We start from the raw sequence: 15,929 nt of genomic DNA, 5'->3' as shown, positions 1-15,929 counted from the left end.
TGGCCTCATTCTCATGTATCCAAGTGAATGTGCCCTTCAGGGTTTAAACTATCTCTTTCTGTCTCTCTCCACTTGTTGAGCTGATTTTACACCCCCACCACCCCTTCCACACCCCACCCCAACCCCGAGTGTTTGGATTAAGAAGAGGCTCCTCTGGGGGATTAGGAATTCATACTCTTCAGCCAGGACAATAGGCAGCCGCAGACAGACTGGCTGCCCGGACCTGGCTTGCGTCCCCAGAGAGGTGGACGGCGCAGTTGGAAGTTAAAACTTTTGATGAGGCACAAGTCTCCTTCTGATCTGTGGGGAAAGAAAGCCAGTGGACCAGAGAGGCATTTTAACTCTGAGCCTTGAACATTCAGGAAATGGAGATGCTCCCCTGGCTCTGCCTCTCACTGCCCTGTGACCCTGAGAAGCCCATGAGCCTCTCCGTGTCTCAATTTTCTCAGCTGTTCAGGGAAAGAAGTCGACTGCATCCCTGCAGAAGGACGGCTTGTTTATTTTCCTTTTATTCTGTTCAGCAAGAGATGTCAAGCCATTCAGCTGGATTAGATAATCTCCTATCATTTCCATCTTTAAAATCCTCTGACAGGACTCTGGTGATGCAGGAACTAAGTAGGACTTTTATATCTTACATTACACGTTTTACAGTCTGAGTAGGTGATTTTTTTAAAAAGTACTGTGGAAAATGAACCTTCTCCAAGAAGCCTGGAAACCCTAACTTCTCGTCTCTCTGATTCTTTCCCTTTGCCTCCTCCCCAACCTCACCCCCACAACTGTCAGGTGTGAAACACAGAGCAGTCTCGGTGACAGAAAAAAGCTGTGGGGCTTGCTTCTTGGGGAGTTAGAAAGGGGGTCGAGCCTCCCCCTCAAGCGCAGGGTGAGCCCAGTTCTGTCCTTCCCTGTGGGACGCACCTCCGTGAGGTTTAGACATGCAGAGAGGTTAGGGGGTGGAGAAGCCTGAGGATGAGGGGCAGAAAGACTGGGCAGAGGGCCTATGGGTCAAACTGCAGCTCCTGGCTGATACAAGGAACAGTTAGGGGAAAGCAGAACTTGCCTATAGCTTGCTGAAGCTGGTGGCTGTATTTTATTTCTCAACCAACCCTCGTCTCTTGCCAGCTTCTCTGTTTCTTCACTTCCAGATTATTCATCTCTCCTTTGCCTCTCCAGCCAAGATCATTGCTGAACGTCCTGACACGTATGTTCTCTGGGCCTGTCCCTTTTGCTGGCAGCATGCTTCCCATCTCAAGATCCCTGCTGCGATCTGGCCACCCCTCTGAAACTCCTGTCCTTATCCAGTGTCACGACACTCAGTGCTAAAATGTCCTCAACAACTTTTACACTCACTCTTTAAAGCCTTGGTGTCCCAAGGCTTCTGAGCTCATCGTTCTATTGACATGGCCTCTGGGGAATCACCAGTGATGTAATTTAATCCAGTGACTGCTTCCAAGTCTTAGTCCTCTTTAATTTCTCTGGAGCATTCGGCATTCTTAACCACCATCTTGAAATGCTTTTTCTCTTGGCTCCCCTCCTGTCTCCTCCTGCTTCCTTCACTAGTTCTTCTTCTTTTAACTCCCTACTTGGAGCCTGCTCTGATGTTTGTCAGTTCTCTCTCCTCTCTGTCTCATGCTGATTTCATCCTCTGGCATTGCTTATCTCCCACTTGACATAAGGATTCCCCAGTTTGGAAGGACCAATCTCAAGTTATAAAATTCTTCCTGCCGGGCACCCAGGAATCTGTACTTTCTGGGCCTAACTTACCCTTCCAGCCACGTTTGTTCTTAGTTTACTTCTGGGAGGTAGTATGATAAATTTTGAAGATCAAGGATTTAGAGACAGAAAAATATGATTACAAAACGTAGCTCCATTGTTTACTTGCCATGGGAACGTAAGCACACTCTCTGAAACTATAAAACAAGGATACAAACTGTCCTTAAAAAAAGACACTTTTAAATTAATTTGTTTTTATGGAGGTATAATTGACATGCATGACATTAGTTTCAGGTGTATAACATAATGATTCAATATTTTTATATAGTGCAAAATGTTCACCATACACCTAGCTAACATCATCATACGTAGTTACAAAATATTTTTTCTTGTGATGAGAACCTTTAAGATTTACTCTCTCAGCAACGTTCAAATATGTAATACAGTATGATTAACTCTATTCACCAGCTGTACATGCCATCTCCATGACTTACTTATTTTATAACTGGAAGTTTGTACCTTTTGACTCCTTTTACCTGTTTTGCACCTTCCCTCTTACCCCTCACCTCTAGCAACCACCAATCTGTTCTAAAAGAGATGTCTCTGACATTGCAAAATAGTGTGTCTGGCCCCTCACAGGTACTCGACAGCTAGAGGTTACTATTATTTTTGTTCTGGTGATGATGTGAACAATTACAAACCTTTTGATCAGCTGCCAAATGCTGTGTACAGGATACTGCCGGTTGGGGAGGAAGCTATCGGATCCAGCAGCCCACAGCATTAAATGGGGTGAGGACAAGGGAGTCACGGCAAAGATGATAGAGGTAGCCCTTTAGATAGCGCTGGTGTTCCTGTGGGCATCCTCTGGCCCCACACCCTGTTCACTCCCTCAGGGTGGAGAGGGTCTGGCAGTGAGGACTGGGAGGCTGCCCAGCACTGCACCTCCGCTTACACCTGTGTCCGTAGAAGCTTTACCTCTAGGAAGAAGGAGTCTCATAACGGGATATGTCAAAATGGGAATCATGAATAAGCCGAAGTGCTTCACACGCATTATCTCAATAAATCTTTATAATAACCTCTGAGGTTGGTGCTAATTTGAGCCTGATTTGGGGAGTGAGAAAACTGAGGCTTGAGATGAAGAGTTTGCCCAAAGGCACACAGCTAGTAAGTGGCAGAGCCAAGACTCGAACCCAGGTCTGCCCAGGTCCAGAGCTCAAGGGTTCCGCATTCCACTCTACTCCTTCATTTCCAGGCTGACTGAAACGCACAAACCTAAGTTACGAGCACGTGGTGGCTCAGGCTGACGTTAAAATTACTGGCATCTGTTCCAGGCAGAATAGAACCTCTCCTGCTGACATTAATAGAGTAACTCCACCACAGAATCAACCCTGGCCACCACCACCAGGCATTCAGATGAGCCATCGGAAAGTTACATTATAAAGAACTGTTTCTGAAGTGAAATCACTTCCCGAGAAGTGCCACTGAACTCTGAGCAAATGTGGCAAACTCTTGGCTGAAACTCCCTCGAGAATTCGACTGCATGAGCCAGGGGGCACTTAGTTTGGCTGTCGTCCTTGAAAATGTCCATAACCTCCCCAGATAAAATGGTCGTGGCCGTTAAGCTTTCGGAATGCAATCATTTCCGTTTATGAGTGGAGTCGGTTGTTTCACAACTCAAACGCTGTTTACCTAAGAACCAGTAATATGCATAAGAAGGGAAGACAGGCTTTGGAGTCAAGGAGATTCCTGTCAACAGCCAAGTCCAGATACTAAAAAAAAATTTTTTTTTTAAATCTCAATTTCATATACTCTCCAGGGCTTCTGTGCCCAACTCAGGTGAAGGCTGCTGTTGAAAGATTTTGTTCATTTATCCCAGTCAACCAATGGGACCAACAAGGCTCAACCAGAGAGCAATTATACCTTGACATTCCACTTTGACACCAATGGGCCTCATGCTTTTCAAATTGCAGAGTCCTCTGAAGATCAAATGAAAACTACCACTAATTCCCAGAAAAGTGCTCCATCTTTGGGGCCAGACATAGTTGGAGCTGAATCTTGGCATCACCACTTAATAGTTGTGCTTCCTTGGGCAAGCTGCTTAACCACTGAATGCCTTCATTTCTTGATCCATAAAGTGGGGAAATCATAGTATGAATCTCATGGGTTTGTGATGAGGATTAAATGAGTTGATGCCCGAAGCCCTGAGAAAGCAGATGAGGGAGTGTCATCTAGTCATGAGGAAGACAGACTCTGGAGTTTGAATTTGCAGCCTGCTAGTTGTGGGATCGCTTAACTACTCTGTTCCTCAGATTCTCCGTCTGTAAAATGGGGTTAATGGTCATAGCAACCAATTCCATAGGGTTATTGTGAGGATGAAAAGAATTAATATGTGTAAAGTACTTTCAGCCTAACACATAAACACTTCTCACTGAAAATCATAGCCATTATTACCATCTCAGTGTCTGGCACATGGCAGGTAGTCAAACATGGTATCTGTTGTTAATCTCAGATTACGGACACCTAGAATAGGAGCTATGTCCTCTCTCCTCGTGGTTCTTGCATGGTTTCTCATCTCCTATTCTGTGTGTATACTCTTTGGTGTTTGGTATATACAGTATCAGTTGACTGACTGGTATAATCAGCTACTAAACTATATCCCACACAATTGGCTGCCCATGAAAATAGAATAAACTGATGACACGGCCCCAGCTATAGAGTGATTTCTATTTCAAAAGCTTGAATCTCTCTAAGACAGTAGCCATGCAGAGTATAACCCAGTAAAATACCAGTCGGTGGTTCTTGTATTTTTCTCTGGCTAGCATTTCCCAAGCAGAGTGTTACTGTTTCTGCCTTGTGTCAGTCAGAATTGCTCAAGCAAGTTCTTCAGAGACACTGTGGTCATTCATCACGTAGATAGCAAGGACCCAGACACTCAGTAACTGTCTGATCCAGAAAGTCATATTCTTTTTTTTTTTTTCTGAAAGCTATGTTCATTTATTCCAGTGGTTCTCTCATTTATTCCAGTCCAAGAGCATCCTTATCACCTGGGAACTTGTGAGAACTGCAGAATCTGACTTACAGAATTAGAAACTCGGAGAATAAGGCAGTCTGTGGTTCAACAAGCCCTGTGGGGGGTTCCAGTGCCTGCTCTGGTGCAGACTCTGCTGGTTAGTACTTGAGAGTCAGAGCGTAAGTCCCCAGGGAATACAGTTCTCAGAGAAAACTGTGCTTCCAAAAAGAAACAGACCTAGTAATGTCTTGCTGTTACCCAGAATACCCCTCTAATTTCAGCAAGGCCAGGATCTGCTTCCTTATTCCTCTAATAAGACTGAGGACAAATGCCCCTGTGTGGGGTCTGCTCTCTTCCCGCAGATACTTGTGTCCAGCTAGAATCGGCAAATGTAGAACAAAAGAGAGTTGTAAAACGGCAGCCGTCCCAGAGCATGAGGGATGGGAAAGGCACCAGTACAGGCTGCAAAGACTACAGGGGGAGGTTTGGGTCCACTGTGGGAGTATCAGCCTTAGTCCTTTTCCAGCACCTGCTATTCGAGCCACCTTCCTGTCCCAGAGAACTGCCCTGGGCTCTGGTTCCCTCCACCCTCACGTGGCTCTGCTTTTTATCTGTGTGTCTATTTCAAGTTGGACTCAAACGTAGAGCAATCAGTCATACCCTGTTCAGGTTACAGGTGAAAAGTCACAGAGCAGGATCTGTGCTGCACGCAAATGTTGGTGGTCATTGCAGAGTCCTCCTCTCGTCTCCTATGGTAATCTCTTAGGGCAAGTGAGCGGGAAACGGCAGTCCAGTCGCAAGCTGTGTCACCCAGAGGAGTCATTTCAAGTGTGTTATCGCCTAAGGTGTAACTTCCCAAAAGTGAAAAGAGAGAAAATCCCTGAGGCTGCCCTCCTTTTCCATCTGCCATCTACATAATTACAATTTTTAAAAAGTCTACACATGGTTCATTGCTTTCATACCTAAAGTTAATGGCTCTAAAAGGGGCACCTGTCCCCACTTAGTACTGATCACACAGGTGAGAGAGCCACCAACATCCACCTGGCCTCTCCAGCCACTCTTTAGACGGGACTGCAAGACTCGCATCGGACCCACATCTCATGAATCACATCTCAGATGTTCTTTCATTTCCTTCTATGAAGAGCTCATGTAAACTCGAATACAGTTGCTGTTCAAAAATTCCTCGAGGCAGAAGCACAATCAGATTTTAGAATCCTGTATCAACTTCTGCATCCAACTTTGATTTTTCTCCTCCCACCCCTCTAACCCCGCCGCCCAAATTTATATAATTTTTTAAAACCGCACTGAGGCAGATGTGTGTTTACTTTGAGGAGTAAAAATGTTAACATTTAAACTGAAAGCCTGTTTCAGTTTTAAGGTACTTAATTGCCTTACAGCATATAATAAACGGAGCCCATCCTGTCATTCAACTAATGGAGGGAGTGATAAAGAGATAGGAGCCCAGGACCCTATTCATTCCAGTTTTCCTTTGTACTTGGTTTACTTTGGCATCGTGCCTCATGTGTATTTTACACTTCTTTACATTTTGTACATCCCTGTATGACAAATACTTGTCAAACAAAAACTAAACAGATTTATAACCCCTTAACTTGAAATGAGCCAAAATTGAACTGCCAAAACTTTATGACTTCATTTTCTTTCATAGTTTTCCACTACATTGGTTCAAACAGACAAACCCCACTTGAGGTCAAGCAGAGGTCATTTCACTTTCATTACGAAAATATAATTTACAATATGCCAGACCTAAACAAGTTTAGCCTAAAGGGTTTGTATAATGTAAACCATCTGTTCCTCAACAATACAGCTAATTTCCTGCCGTCACCGTACAGTCTACTGACTGCTTCTTTAAGGTTTTTATGCTTTTTTAACTAGTTCGGGATTTATGTGAAATTTGAAAATGAGTCTCTAGTTAAGACTCATTTGTACCAGATAACTTGAGCATTTTAAAAATGCAAATCACTGTGCAAATTGTTCCCCTGAAACCAAGCTCTGAGCAGGTTTTTCTGTTGTTTTTTTTTTTTTCTTCTGGGTCTTTCTATTACTGGCTGCTGCACAGGTGTTCCAAGGAAAGGTTTTGGGAAATCTGCCTTTTTAGTTACTTTGTGTGCTTCTTTCCAAAGCACATCCCCAAATTTGGTCATGACCAGCTCTGGTGAACTACTCCTTCCTTCAATCGGCTGCAGAAGACGTGGGACTCTCTGCTGTCTGGCCCGCCGGGTATTGGTGACATGTGACAAGACACACTTTGAGTCAAAACGTACTTTGTCATGGGTCTGAACAGGGAGAAAACAGTTATCATTCCACGGAGTGACCACACACGGAAGGCCGACCTCCTAGCCCTGCAAGGTGTCAGGCCGCAGGCTGAGCCTCCAGCGACGTGCTGTGTCCAGCTGGGCTTGCCGGCCAGCAGGCTTCTCTGGTTTCAAACAGAAGGCCTTATACACGCAAGTGCAGCTCTTTTTGACTCTCCTAAAAATTCTTGATACTTTTCTAAGCCTCTTTCTCCATCTGTAAAATGGCAAGAGTAGGAGTTCTTCTTCCAAGGGCAAATACCAGAGAACTAATTTGCTTACCTCAGTGGAGGGGAATGCAGCCGGCCTTCTTCGCTGTGAAGCCCCAGGGGCCATGTGTCAGGCCAGCGCCAAAGTCCTGTCCACCTCCTCTTCTCTTCCCGTCCCCACAGGTTTGGCCAGCTTGCTTCCTTTTCCCATCTGCCACCATCCACTCTTCCACCTCCGTCTGCATCTCCCAGAACCCTGAGAGGAGCAGGCCACAGGCCACTCAAATTCTTGCCCACCCTCAGGCTCCAAAACAAACTCTGTCATTTTTAAAGAATTAAAAAAACAAAAACAAAAACCAACAACTACCGGAGAACAGAGAAAGATTAACAAGAAGAAACTTAAACATTTATTTTAAACATAGAATTGTAGAAGACTATCTAGAACTATGTAAGGCTCTAAATGGATCTAAGTCATTTGCATTGACTCTGCTTTCTGGATTACTTCCCTAATAAGGACAGTAAAATTGATTTAAAGAGCACTTATTAGGTGGAAATTACTTTCATACATTGTTACATTTCATCCCTACTGCAATTATGGAAGCTAGATACTACATTATTTCATAGATTTGGAAATAGAGGTTAAAAGTTAACAAACTCACCAAAGGTCAGCCATCTAATGAATAGGTTCTTTCCCACAGGGTTGGGGTAGTCAATGAGTTAATATTTGTTAAGTAGTTAGAACAGTGTCTGGCACATAGTAAGTTGTCTATAAATATTAACTATTCTTAATAGAAAGCAGCAGGTCCAAGATGCAAATTCAGATTTGTGTGAGTCCAAAGGTCACATGGCTTGAATTGCCCCACCCTGCCTATGGGTTAACCTTGGCAGGGAAGGGGAAGGAGGCCTAACTCCTCATGAGATCAGTCTACTATTCCTTGGGTTTAGTTCCTAATTCCCAGTTTCCCTCAAAAGTAGTTTATTACTCAGTCCCTCACCCTTCTCTGTCACCAAAAGCATGAGGATCCTGTTTAGGTCGAAAAGTAAATAATACCGCCCGTGCCATTCACGGGACTTTCACATAAATTGGATTCATTTACGTCATTAGGAAAAGTTCCGTTGAAAATCCCTATCTTAATGTCATGTGGGAAAAATTCACCCTGGATTATTCTGCCCATGAAAGCAAAATCATTGAAGGGCTTCGAGAGAAAAGAGTAGGATTGGTACCTGGTTACTTTTCCTGTCACCCACATCCTGTTCTCCCAAAGGAAGTCCCTCGCACCCACGGAATCCAGACCCTAGAAGCCAAAGGAAAAAGAGTGAAGCAACTGTGACTGTAGATGGAATTTCCTGGGTTCAGTCAGATGGAAAGATATGTCTTATGTTTTTAAATTATTCACTTTTTTCATTACTAATATGTTCACCTGGTTCATAAGTGTAAAGGGGTCAGAAAGCACGAAGTGAAAAATCTCCCCCGTCTGCCTCCCGCCACCCACCAGTGCCCCCTTCCATATTGATCCAGGAACCACTGCTGTTTCCTGAGCATCCTTTCAGAGTTTCTTTATGCCTGTGGAAAGAAATATGAATATATTTGTTCTTTTTCTCCTCTGCTTTCATACAAAAGCAGCATACAGCATTCACTGTTCTTTTACATTTTATTTTTAACTTAGGATTTTGGAGATCTTTCCATATCAGTACATAGAAAGTGTCCTCATTCGTTCTTACAGCTTTATAATATTCTATTTACTGGCTCCACCACAATTAATTTAATCATTCTCCACTAAATAGACAGGTTATTTCTAGGGTATTTCTAATCTTTTGCTGTTACAAAGAATACTATAATTAATGGGACTGGATTAATAAGCTTTAATTTCCTGAATGTTTAAAGCAATGGGTTGCCGTTACTTTCAGTGGAAGTAACTGTACTACAAAGTATTTACAGGAGGTAGGGTATAGTTCAGGGGTAGAAGTGCATGCCTAGCATGCACAAGGTCCTGGCTTCAATCCCTAGTACCTCAATTAAGTAAAATAAATAAATAAATAAACCTAATTACCCCCCCCAAAACAACAAAAAAAATTTTTAAGACATTTACATATACAAACTCCATAAAATCTGCTTTAACAAATCAGTGAGACCTATATAAAATAAGGTGTTATTTACATGGAGGAATTAATGTTTCAAAATCCTCAATTCTATTTCATCCGTTTAAGTGGGTATTTTGCTGCAAGTTTATTTACACTTACCATGAGGCTGATGGGCATTTTGCCCTGGAAAATATCAGCCTAGAACAGAACTAATCATCATGAATTTTAGATTAGTGGAGTTTGGTTTAGAGAAATGTTTTACTTAATTTTCTAAACTGTTGCTTTAAACTCTGTATGGAGCGCTCTGAATTCCATATGTATTTGCAAAATTGTCAGCTTCATTTGGGATACTCACCACAGCAGTATTCTTTATCTAAAAAGTAAGGATTGAAAGTGCATTTAAAGGGATTATTTTAAAAATCAGTTTATGAACAAATGTATTGCTTTTATGACTTTTTCCCTAACAAATTAGATTAAATGTCAGGGTAGATTTCAGGTGAATTTCAAAGAAATAGTAAAAACACATGACATAATAGACATTTACTGTCAAGATCAAATGTCACAATTTAATACTTATTTTCATTGTGAGCTGGATGCTCTCTGCTGTCTGTTTTAAGACCAATCAGTAAACAACCCACTTGCAAAGCCGTAGATAATCAGTTGGTATGAAGGGCAATGCCTGCCTTCAAAAAATTTAAATCTGATTGAGAGGACAAAATATATTCATAGGAAGAAAAGCAACAGCAAGGTAATAAGAGCTAAAGGTTAAATAGCATGAAGTTCACAAGAACCCTATGAGGTAAGTACAATTGTTATCATCCCATTTTATAGATGGGGGAATTGAGGCAAAGGGTGGTTAAATAAATACTGTAACCAGGGTCACACAGCTGGTAAGTGGAAAGGGCAGGATTCAGACTCAAATTGTCTGGCTGCGGAGGTCATGCATGTAACCAGCCACCTCACTGTGTCCTGCACGTAGCAGCATTCAGACCACAAAGCCAAAAGGATTCCAGATGAGGCAACGACCAGAGTGGTCACGGAGAGTTTCAGAGCAAGGATTTGATAAATAGAGAGGAGCACATTCCAAACCTCCCCACTTCCACTATGAGCACCTCAGGACAGTCTTTTGTTTTGGTTTCTCTGGCTTTCAGCTCAATATATACCTTAAAAATAGGAGAGCATTGGAAGAACAAAAATATTAGGCAAGAATGTGCATGGTGCTTGCATGTGGACACTGAGGAGACCTGTTTAACCAAAGTGAGGCCATCACTTAGAGGTGTAGCAAGAATAGGACCAAATCACAATCACTCCAAGTGCCAGGCTAAGAATTCAAGGCTGTATCCTCTTGCAGCAGTGCTTCTCGCACACTGACGTTCACTCAAATCACCGGGGGTCTTGTTAAATGCAGATCCAGATTCCATAGGTCTGAGGTGGGCCCAAGGGTCTGCAATTTGTCGTGCGCTTCAGGTGATCCTGATGTGGCTGATCTCAAGACCACTCTTGGGATGGCAAGACTCTAGGCAGCAGCAGAAAACCATTGTTGGTGCAGGGGGTATGGATGGGGAGATAGGGGAGTGACGGACAGAAATTTGCCCACGGCACTTCCTCCAAGTTGCAGCCAACAATTTTAAAGACTTATAGGTGTACGATGTTGTATTTAATTTAATTTATAGAGCCTTTCTCAATATGCCCACCCCTCCTTTTAGATGCCAGGATGTCTTGCCTTAAGAAGTGTTTTAAACCACTCTTTTCCTTTCTCTTGTACAGAGCAAGGCAAAAGAACTGCCCCTTTCCGCTGTACGTTTTATGGAAGAATTGGGTGAATGTGCCCTTGGAAAGATCTATAAGGGCCACCTCTACCTCCCAGGCATGGACCATGCTCAGTTAGTTGCTATAAAGACCTTGAAAGACTATAACAACCCCCAGCAATGGACAGAATTTCAGCAGGAAGCCTCTCTGATGGCCGAACTACACCACCCCAATATTGTCTGCCTTCTAGGGGCCGTCACCCAGGAACAGCCTGTGTGTATGCTTTTTGAGTATATGAATCAGGGAGATCTGCATGAGTTCCTCATCATGCGGTCCCCACACTCAGATGTTGGCTGTAGCAGTGATGAAGACGGGACTGTAAAATCCAGCCTGGATCACGGAGATTTTCTACATATTGCAATTCAGATTGCAGCCGGCATGGAGTACCTGTCTAGTCATTTCTTTGTCCATAAGGACCTTGCAGCTCGCAATATTTTAATCGGAGAGCAACTTCACGTGAAGATTTCAGACCTTGGGCTTTCCAGAGAAATATACTCCGCTGATTACTACAGGGTACAGAGTAAGTCTTTGCTGCCCATTCGTTGGATGCCCCCTGAAGCCATCATGTATGGCAAATTCTCTTCCGATTCAGATATCTGGTCTTTTGGGGTTGTCTTGTGGGAGATTTTCAGTTTTGGACTCCAGCCATATTATGGATTTAGTAACCAGGAAGTGATCGAAATGGTGAGAAAACGACAGCTGTTACCATGCTCCGAAGACTGCCCACCCAGAATGTACAGCCTCATGACGGAGTGTTGGAATGAGATTCCTTCCAGGAGACCAAGATTTAAAGATATTCACGTCCGGCTTCGGTCCTGGGAGGGGCTCTCAAGTCACACCAGCTCAACTACTCCTTCGGGCGGAAATGCCACCACGCAGACGACCTCCCTTAGTGCCAGCCCAGTGAGTAATCTCAGTAACCCCAGGTATCCCAATTATATGTTCCCGAGCCAGGGTATTACACCACAGGGCCAGATTGCTGGTTTCATCAGCCCACCGATACCTCAGAACCAGCGGTTCATCCCCATCAATGGATACCCAATACCTCCTGGATACGCAGCGTTTCCAGCTGCCCACTATCAGCCACCAGGTCCTCCCAGAGTGATCCAGCACTGCCCACCTCCCAAGAGTCGGTCCCCGAGCAGTGCCAGTGGGTCAACTAGTACTGGTCATGTGACCAGCTTGCCTTCATCAGGATCCAATCAGGAAGCAAATATTCCCTTACTCCCACACATGTCGATTCCAAATCATCCCGGTGGAATGGGTATCACTGTTTTCGGCAACAAATCTCAAAAACCCTACAAAATAGACTCAAAGCAACCGTCTTTGCTAGGAGACTCCAACATTCATGGACACACCGAATCAATGATTTCTGCAGATCTGTAAAATGCACACAACTTTTGTAAATGTGGTACACAGGAAAAACTAGAAAGTCGTAGAAAAGATTTATATTCAAATGTTTTTATTAAAGTAAGGTTCTCATTTAGCAGACACTGCAACAAGTATCTTCTGTGAAGTTTAACTGTGTCTTACCAAGCAGGGCAGACACCAGCCAGAAAAAAAACACACTGTGGGATTAACACTCCATCAGGGAGTGTGCCATGGCGTTGGGATTGGCACATCTGGTTTCAAGTACTGAAAACTGCAAACCAGTGAAGAGGAAAAGAACCTTATGATTAAGCATGAAACCAAAAAGGAAAGTTAAACAGTGCTTTGTGTATTCACCTTTGGTCGCCATGACTGGTCTTGCCCCAAATTGTATATACCGTAGCATTTGTCTACCTGCTGCCTTTTCTTCAGGACAGATGTTCAGGAATTATGTTGACTCCATTTAGACTCTATGCATGTTTGTATGGAAGTGATGTTCAGAATCAATGAGGAAAATTTAGGCCAAATTTAAAATCCCAGATGGAAACGAGCCATAAGACAAATGTAAGTTTCCCTGAAGCCTTCTACTCAGTGGGGCTTCTTTGGGAAGGTGCAGAGTGTGCCTCTCTTTGAATCTCCTCTGCTGATCATGAAGGCCTTTTCCACAGTGTGTTTACACAAGCCCTTGAAATCACATAGGACATCAGATCATAAGAAGGCCAGATGTGGATGCTAAAATTGATCGTTGGTTGATAGTTCACTTTGTTGCATTAGAAATGAGGCACCAAAGGCAGCACAGTCAGGAAAATGGCCCCTTGGCCTAGATCAGCATCCGTGGGAAAGGAACAAGGGTTCCCATGGGGACAGCCTCACAGGAGCATCCCTGGACCAATCATATTGAAGCATAGCGGCGTGGCTATAGACCAGCCCATCAGTGCTTGCATGCTCCTGCTTATGAGTTGTCCAAGGTATTGGAGTGCTCACCATCACTGGACTCTGGGGAAGCAGGAAGCTCTGTGACAGCAGTATCTAGTTAATTTAAAGTTTCTCTCACTTTTTTTTTTCTGATCTGGAAATGTTCACAGATTTTGTTCCAGCACCAAGAGTTATGACAATTTATTCATAGAGTTACTTGGAATCCGAAGACTATGAATTCTATTTTGCAAAATACTTCAGCATTAAAAAAGAAAACAAGTACTGAGTTCTCACTTCAAAGAGTACTATGAGCTGAATTTTTTAAGCTGGTAAACAGGAGCAACATGATCATTTTCACCTTAGAGGAAGGTATCAAATGTGCATCTCATGCCTTACCTGTTAGCTGTCTTTTGCCAAGTTTAGAATTCTTAGGGGTTTCAAGTTCTGTATAGGAAGGAATGTTATGATTGATTTTTCTCTTGTTACAAAACAGCGCTCCTTTCTTCTAAGAACAATGTCTCAAAGTCTCAATTTTTTTATTTTACAGCTAAAGAGACTTTATAAAGAGACTTACAGGATATAAAGTAATTCCCGGAAATGATACTTGATGAGGAGAATGTAAGAGAATTAGAAGCACGTTGACGTTTCAGTTTTGTTTTAAAAAAAATTCAAAAATGGATGAGAAATCAAGGAAATATGTTTACCAAAATGGTGGCAGTTTTCCCAAATACTGAATCTTCAAACAACAAACATGGACTTATAGGTACTGTGAACTCAAAGAATTGGCTCTATTCAGATTTATTGGGAGATAAATTAAGGCTTTTGGGGGGCATACGTAAGCTGATTCAGAAGTTACATTTCTTAACTTTAGGTAGAGGAGAATATTTGTATCCTTTTGTTGCTATGCAACTGTTTAATGATGAAGATTCAAACCACAATTTTGTATATCATACGACAATCAATTGTTTTCCAAGAATATTTATTATTTTAAGTAAACACAATTTCAGTGAATCTGAGTTTTTCTAGGAGTCCCTTAAAGGGAAATTAGCATTCCATGAGCCAGTAAAATATCTTCTCTGGAAAAACATTACTATGGTTAAAAAATAATTCCAGTTAGTTTTTTTATAAAGAATTATAACATTTATTTTGAGCATTTTATAATTACTGAAGTCATTAAAGTTAGCAAGCGAAATTTCAAAACCACTTGTAATAATGTATTTTATAAAGCACTGTGATACTATATAACACAGTCCCCTTTGTATTAAAATAGTATTTTTTTCACAGACTGAAAAATATCTTTCGCTTTGTTGACAGTGTTTTGTAAGATGACTTTATTTTCAGATCTTTTCCCTTTTTTGCACAAAACTATGTTTAGGGTTTGTATCACAGAAGTGAAAATATATCTCTGCATTTTTACATTGGGTCTGTTTCCTTGTTTCCTTTGTTTTTAACTCGATGTAGATTTTCTTCAAATATATAATGGCAATATTCAGCGACCTTGCCCTGTCACACCTTTCCTTATTTTCACTGCATGCATTTAATCACTGTGTTACGTAATGTTTGATTTGTTATTATGGGCATTTCAAATAGACAAGCATGGGATTGTAATGACAAGAAGCCTATCTTATATTGAGGTTATATGCATTTGTATTTCACACACCAGAGATGATATTAAACACTGATTATTTTAGGCTGCTGTTTATTAAAAATGTTTACCATCCAATATTATTTCCTGAACATTGCTATCATGGAGGTATTTGGGAATCTTAATATTGTTTCTCCTAATGTTTGACATTTCGTAGAAAGCTGAATCATGGCTCCTACTTACTATTTCTTTGAAATGATTTTCTGTAAGTAGGCTTGTAAAACAGACATGGGCATTCTTTTGCTAGTGACTAGGTAGAAGGGAGAATCTCAATGAGTTTATGACCACATATTACCCACCTATATATGGCAAGATTTTAATTTTTAAGATCAAAATAATATATTGAATAATTACGATCAAACAGAATGTCAAAGTTGGGTTTGACTGTTGCATCTCTTTCTGCCTTGCTGTTTCCGTGTGAACTTCAGACATCAGCAGTCATCTTAGCAATCTAAAGAAGGAAAAGCTGTGTACATCTTATCATGTTCAACGTAGATCCCAATCATATTGATAAGATAAACGTGGCCATTTGATTGTCACAGCTTATCTTTATGACCTTATTTGCCCCAAAGAAAGAGCTCCCCATGTGGTGATGAAGACACACTGTCAAGGAAAATGAGTATCATTATGAAAGTTCAAAAAACTTGTCCATTTCTGCTGTTTAATACGGAAGAGAACACAATAAAACCTTCAGGGCCTTATCCATCTGTCTTAGGTACAGCTCTTGTCACCACCTCAGCGATCAAACTAAATAGAGCAATCACTTCACATGGCAGTGCGATTGGTGTCAGGTTGGGTTTCTCCCTCTCACTTGAATTCCTCTGTCTGCCCTTAACTCCCATTTCCTTTCTGTGCCTCCAGGCTCTTCC

At 42.1% G+C, this 15,929-nt stretch overlaps 1 protein-coding gene across 1 annotated transcript in view; it reads left to right on the top strand.

The window, feature by feature from the left end:
• The window catches only part of ROR1 (receptor tyrosine kinase like orphan receptor 1), a 385,155-nt gene extending 370,081 nt beyond the window's left edge, over positions 1–15,074 (top strand). Inside the window, exon 9 of the mRNA XM_072974301.1 lies at positions 11,091–15,074. Within this exon, the coding sequence (XP_072830402.1) occupies positions 11,091–12,518 (1,428 nt within the window). The 3' untranslated portion in view covers positions 12,519–15,074. The remainder of the gene's footprint in view (positions 1–11,090) is intronic.
• The last annotated feature ends 855 nt before the right edge of the window (positions 15,075–15,929 follow it).

This window comes from Vicugna pacos, chromosome 13 (assembly GCF_048564905.1).
Source record: "Vicugna pacos chromosome 13, VicPac4, whole genome shotgun sequence".
Classification (NCBI taxonomy): Eukaryota; Metazoa; Chordata; class Mammalia; order Artiodactyla; family Camelidae; genus Vicugna; species Vicugna pacos.
The sequence above is the reverse complement of the archived record's forward strand: the minus strand, read 5'-3'. Positions and strand labels throughout refer to the sequence as shown.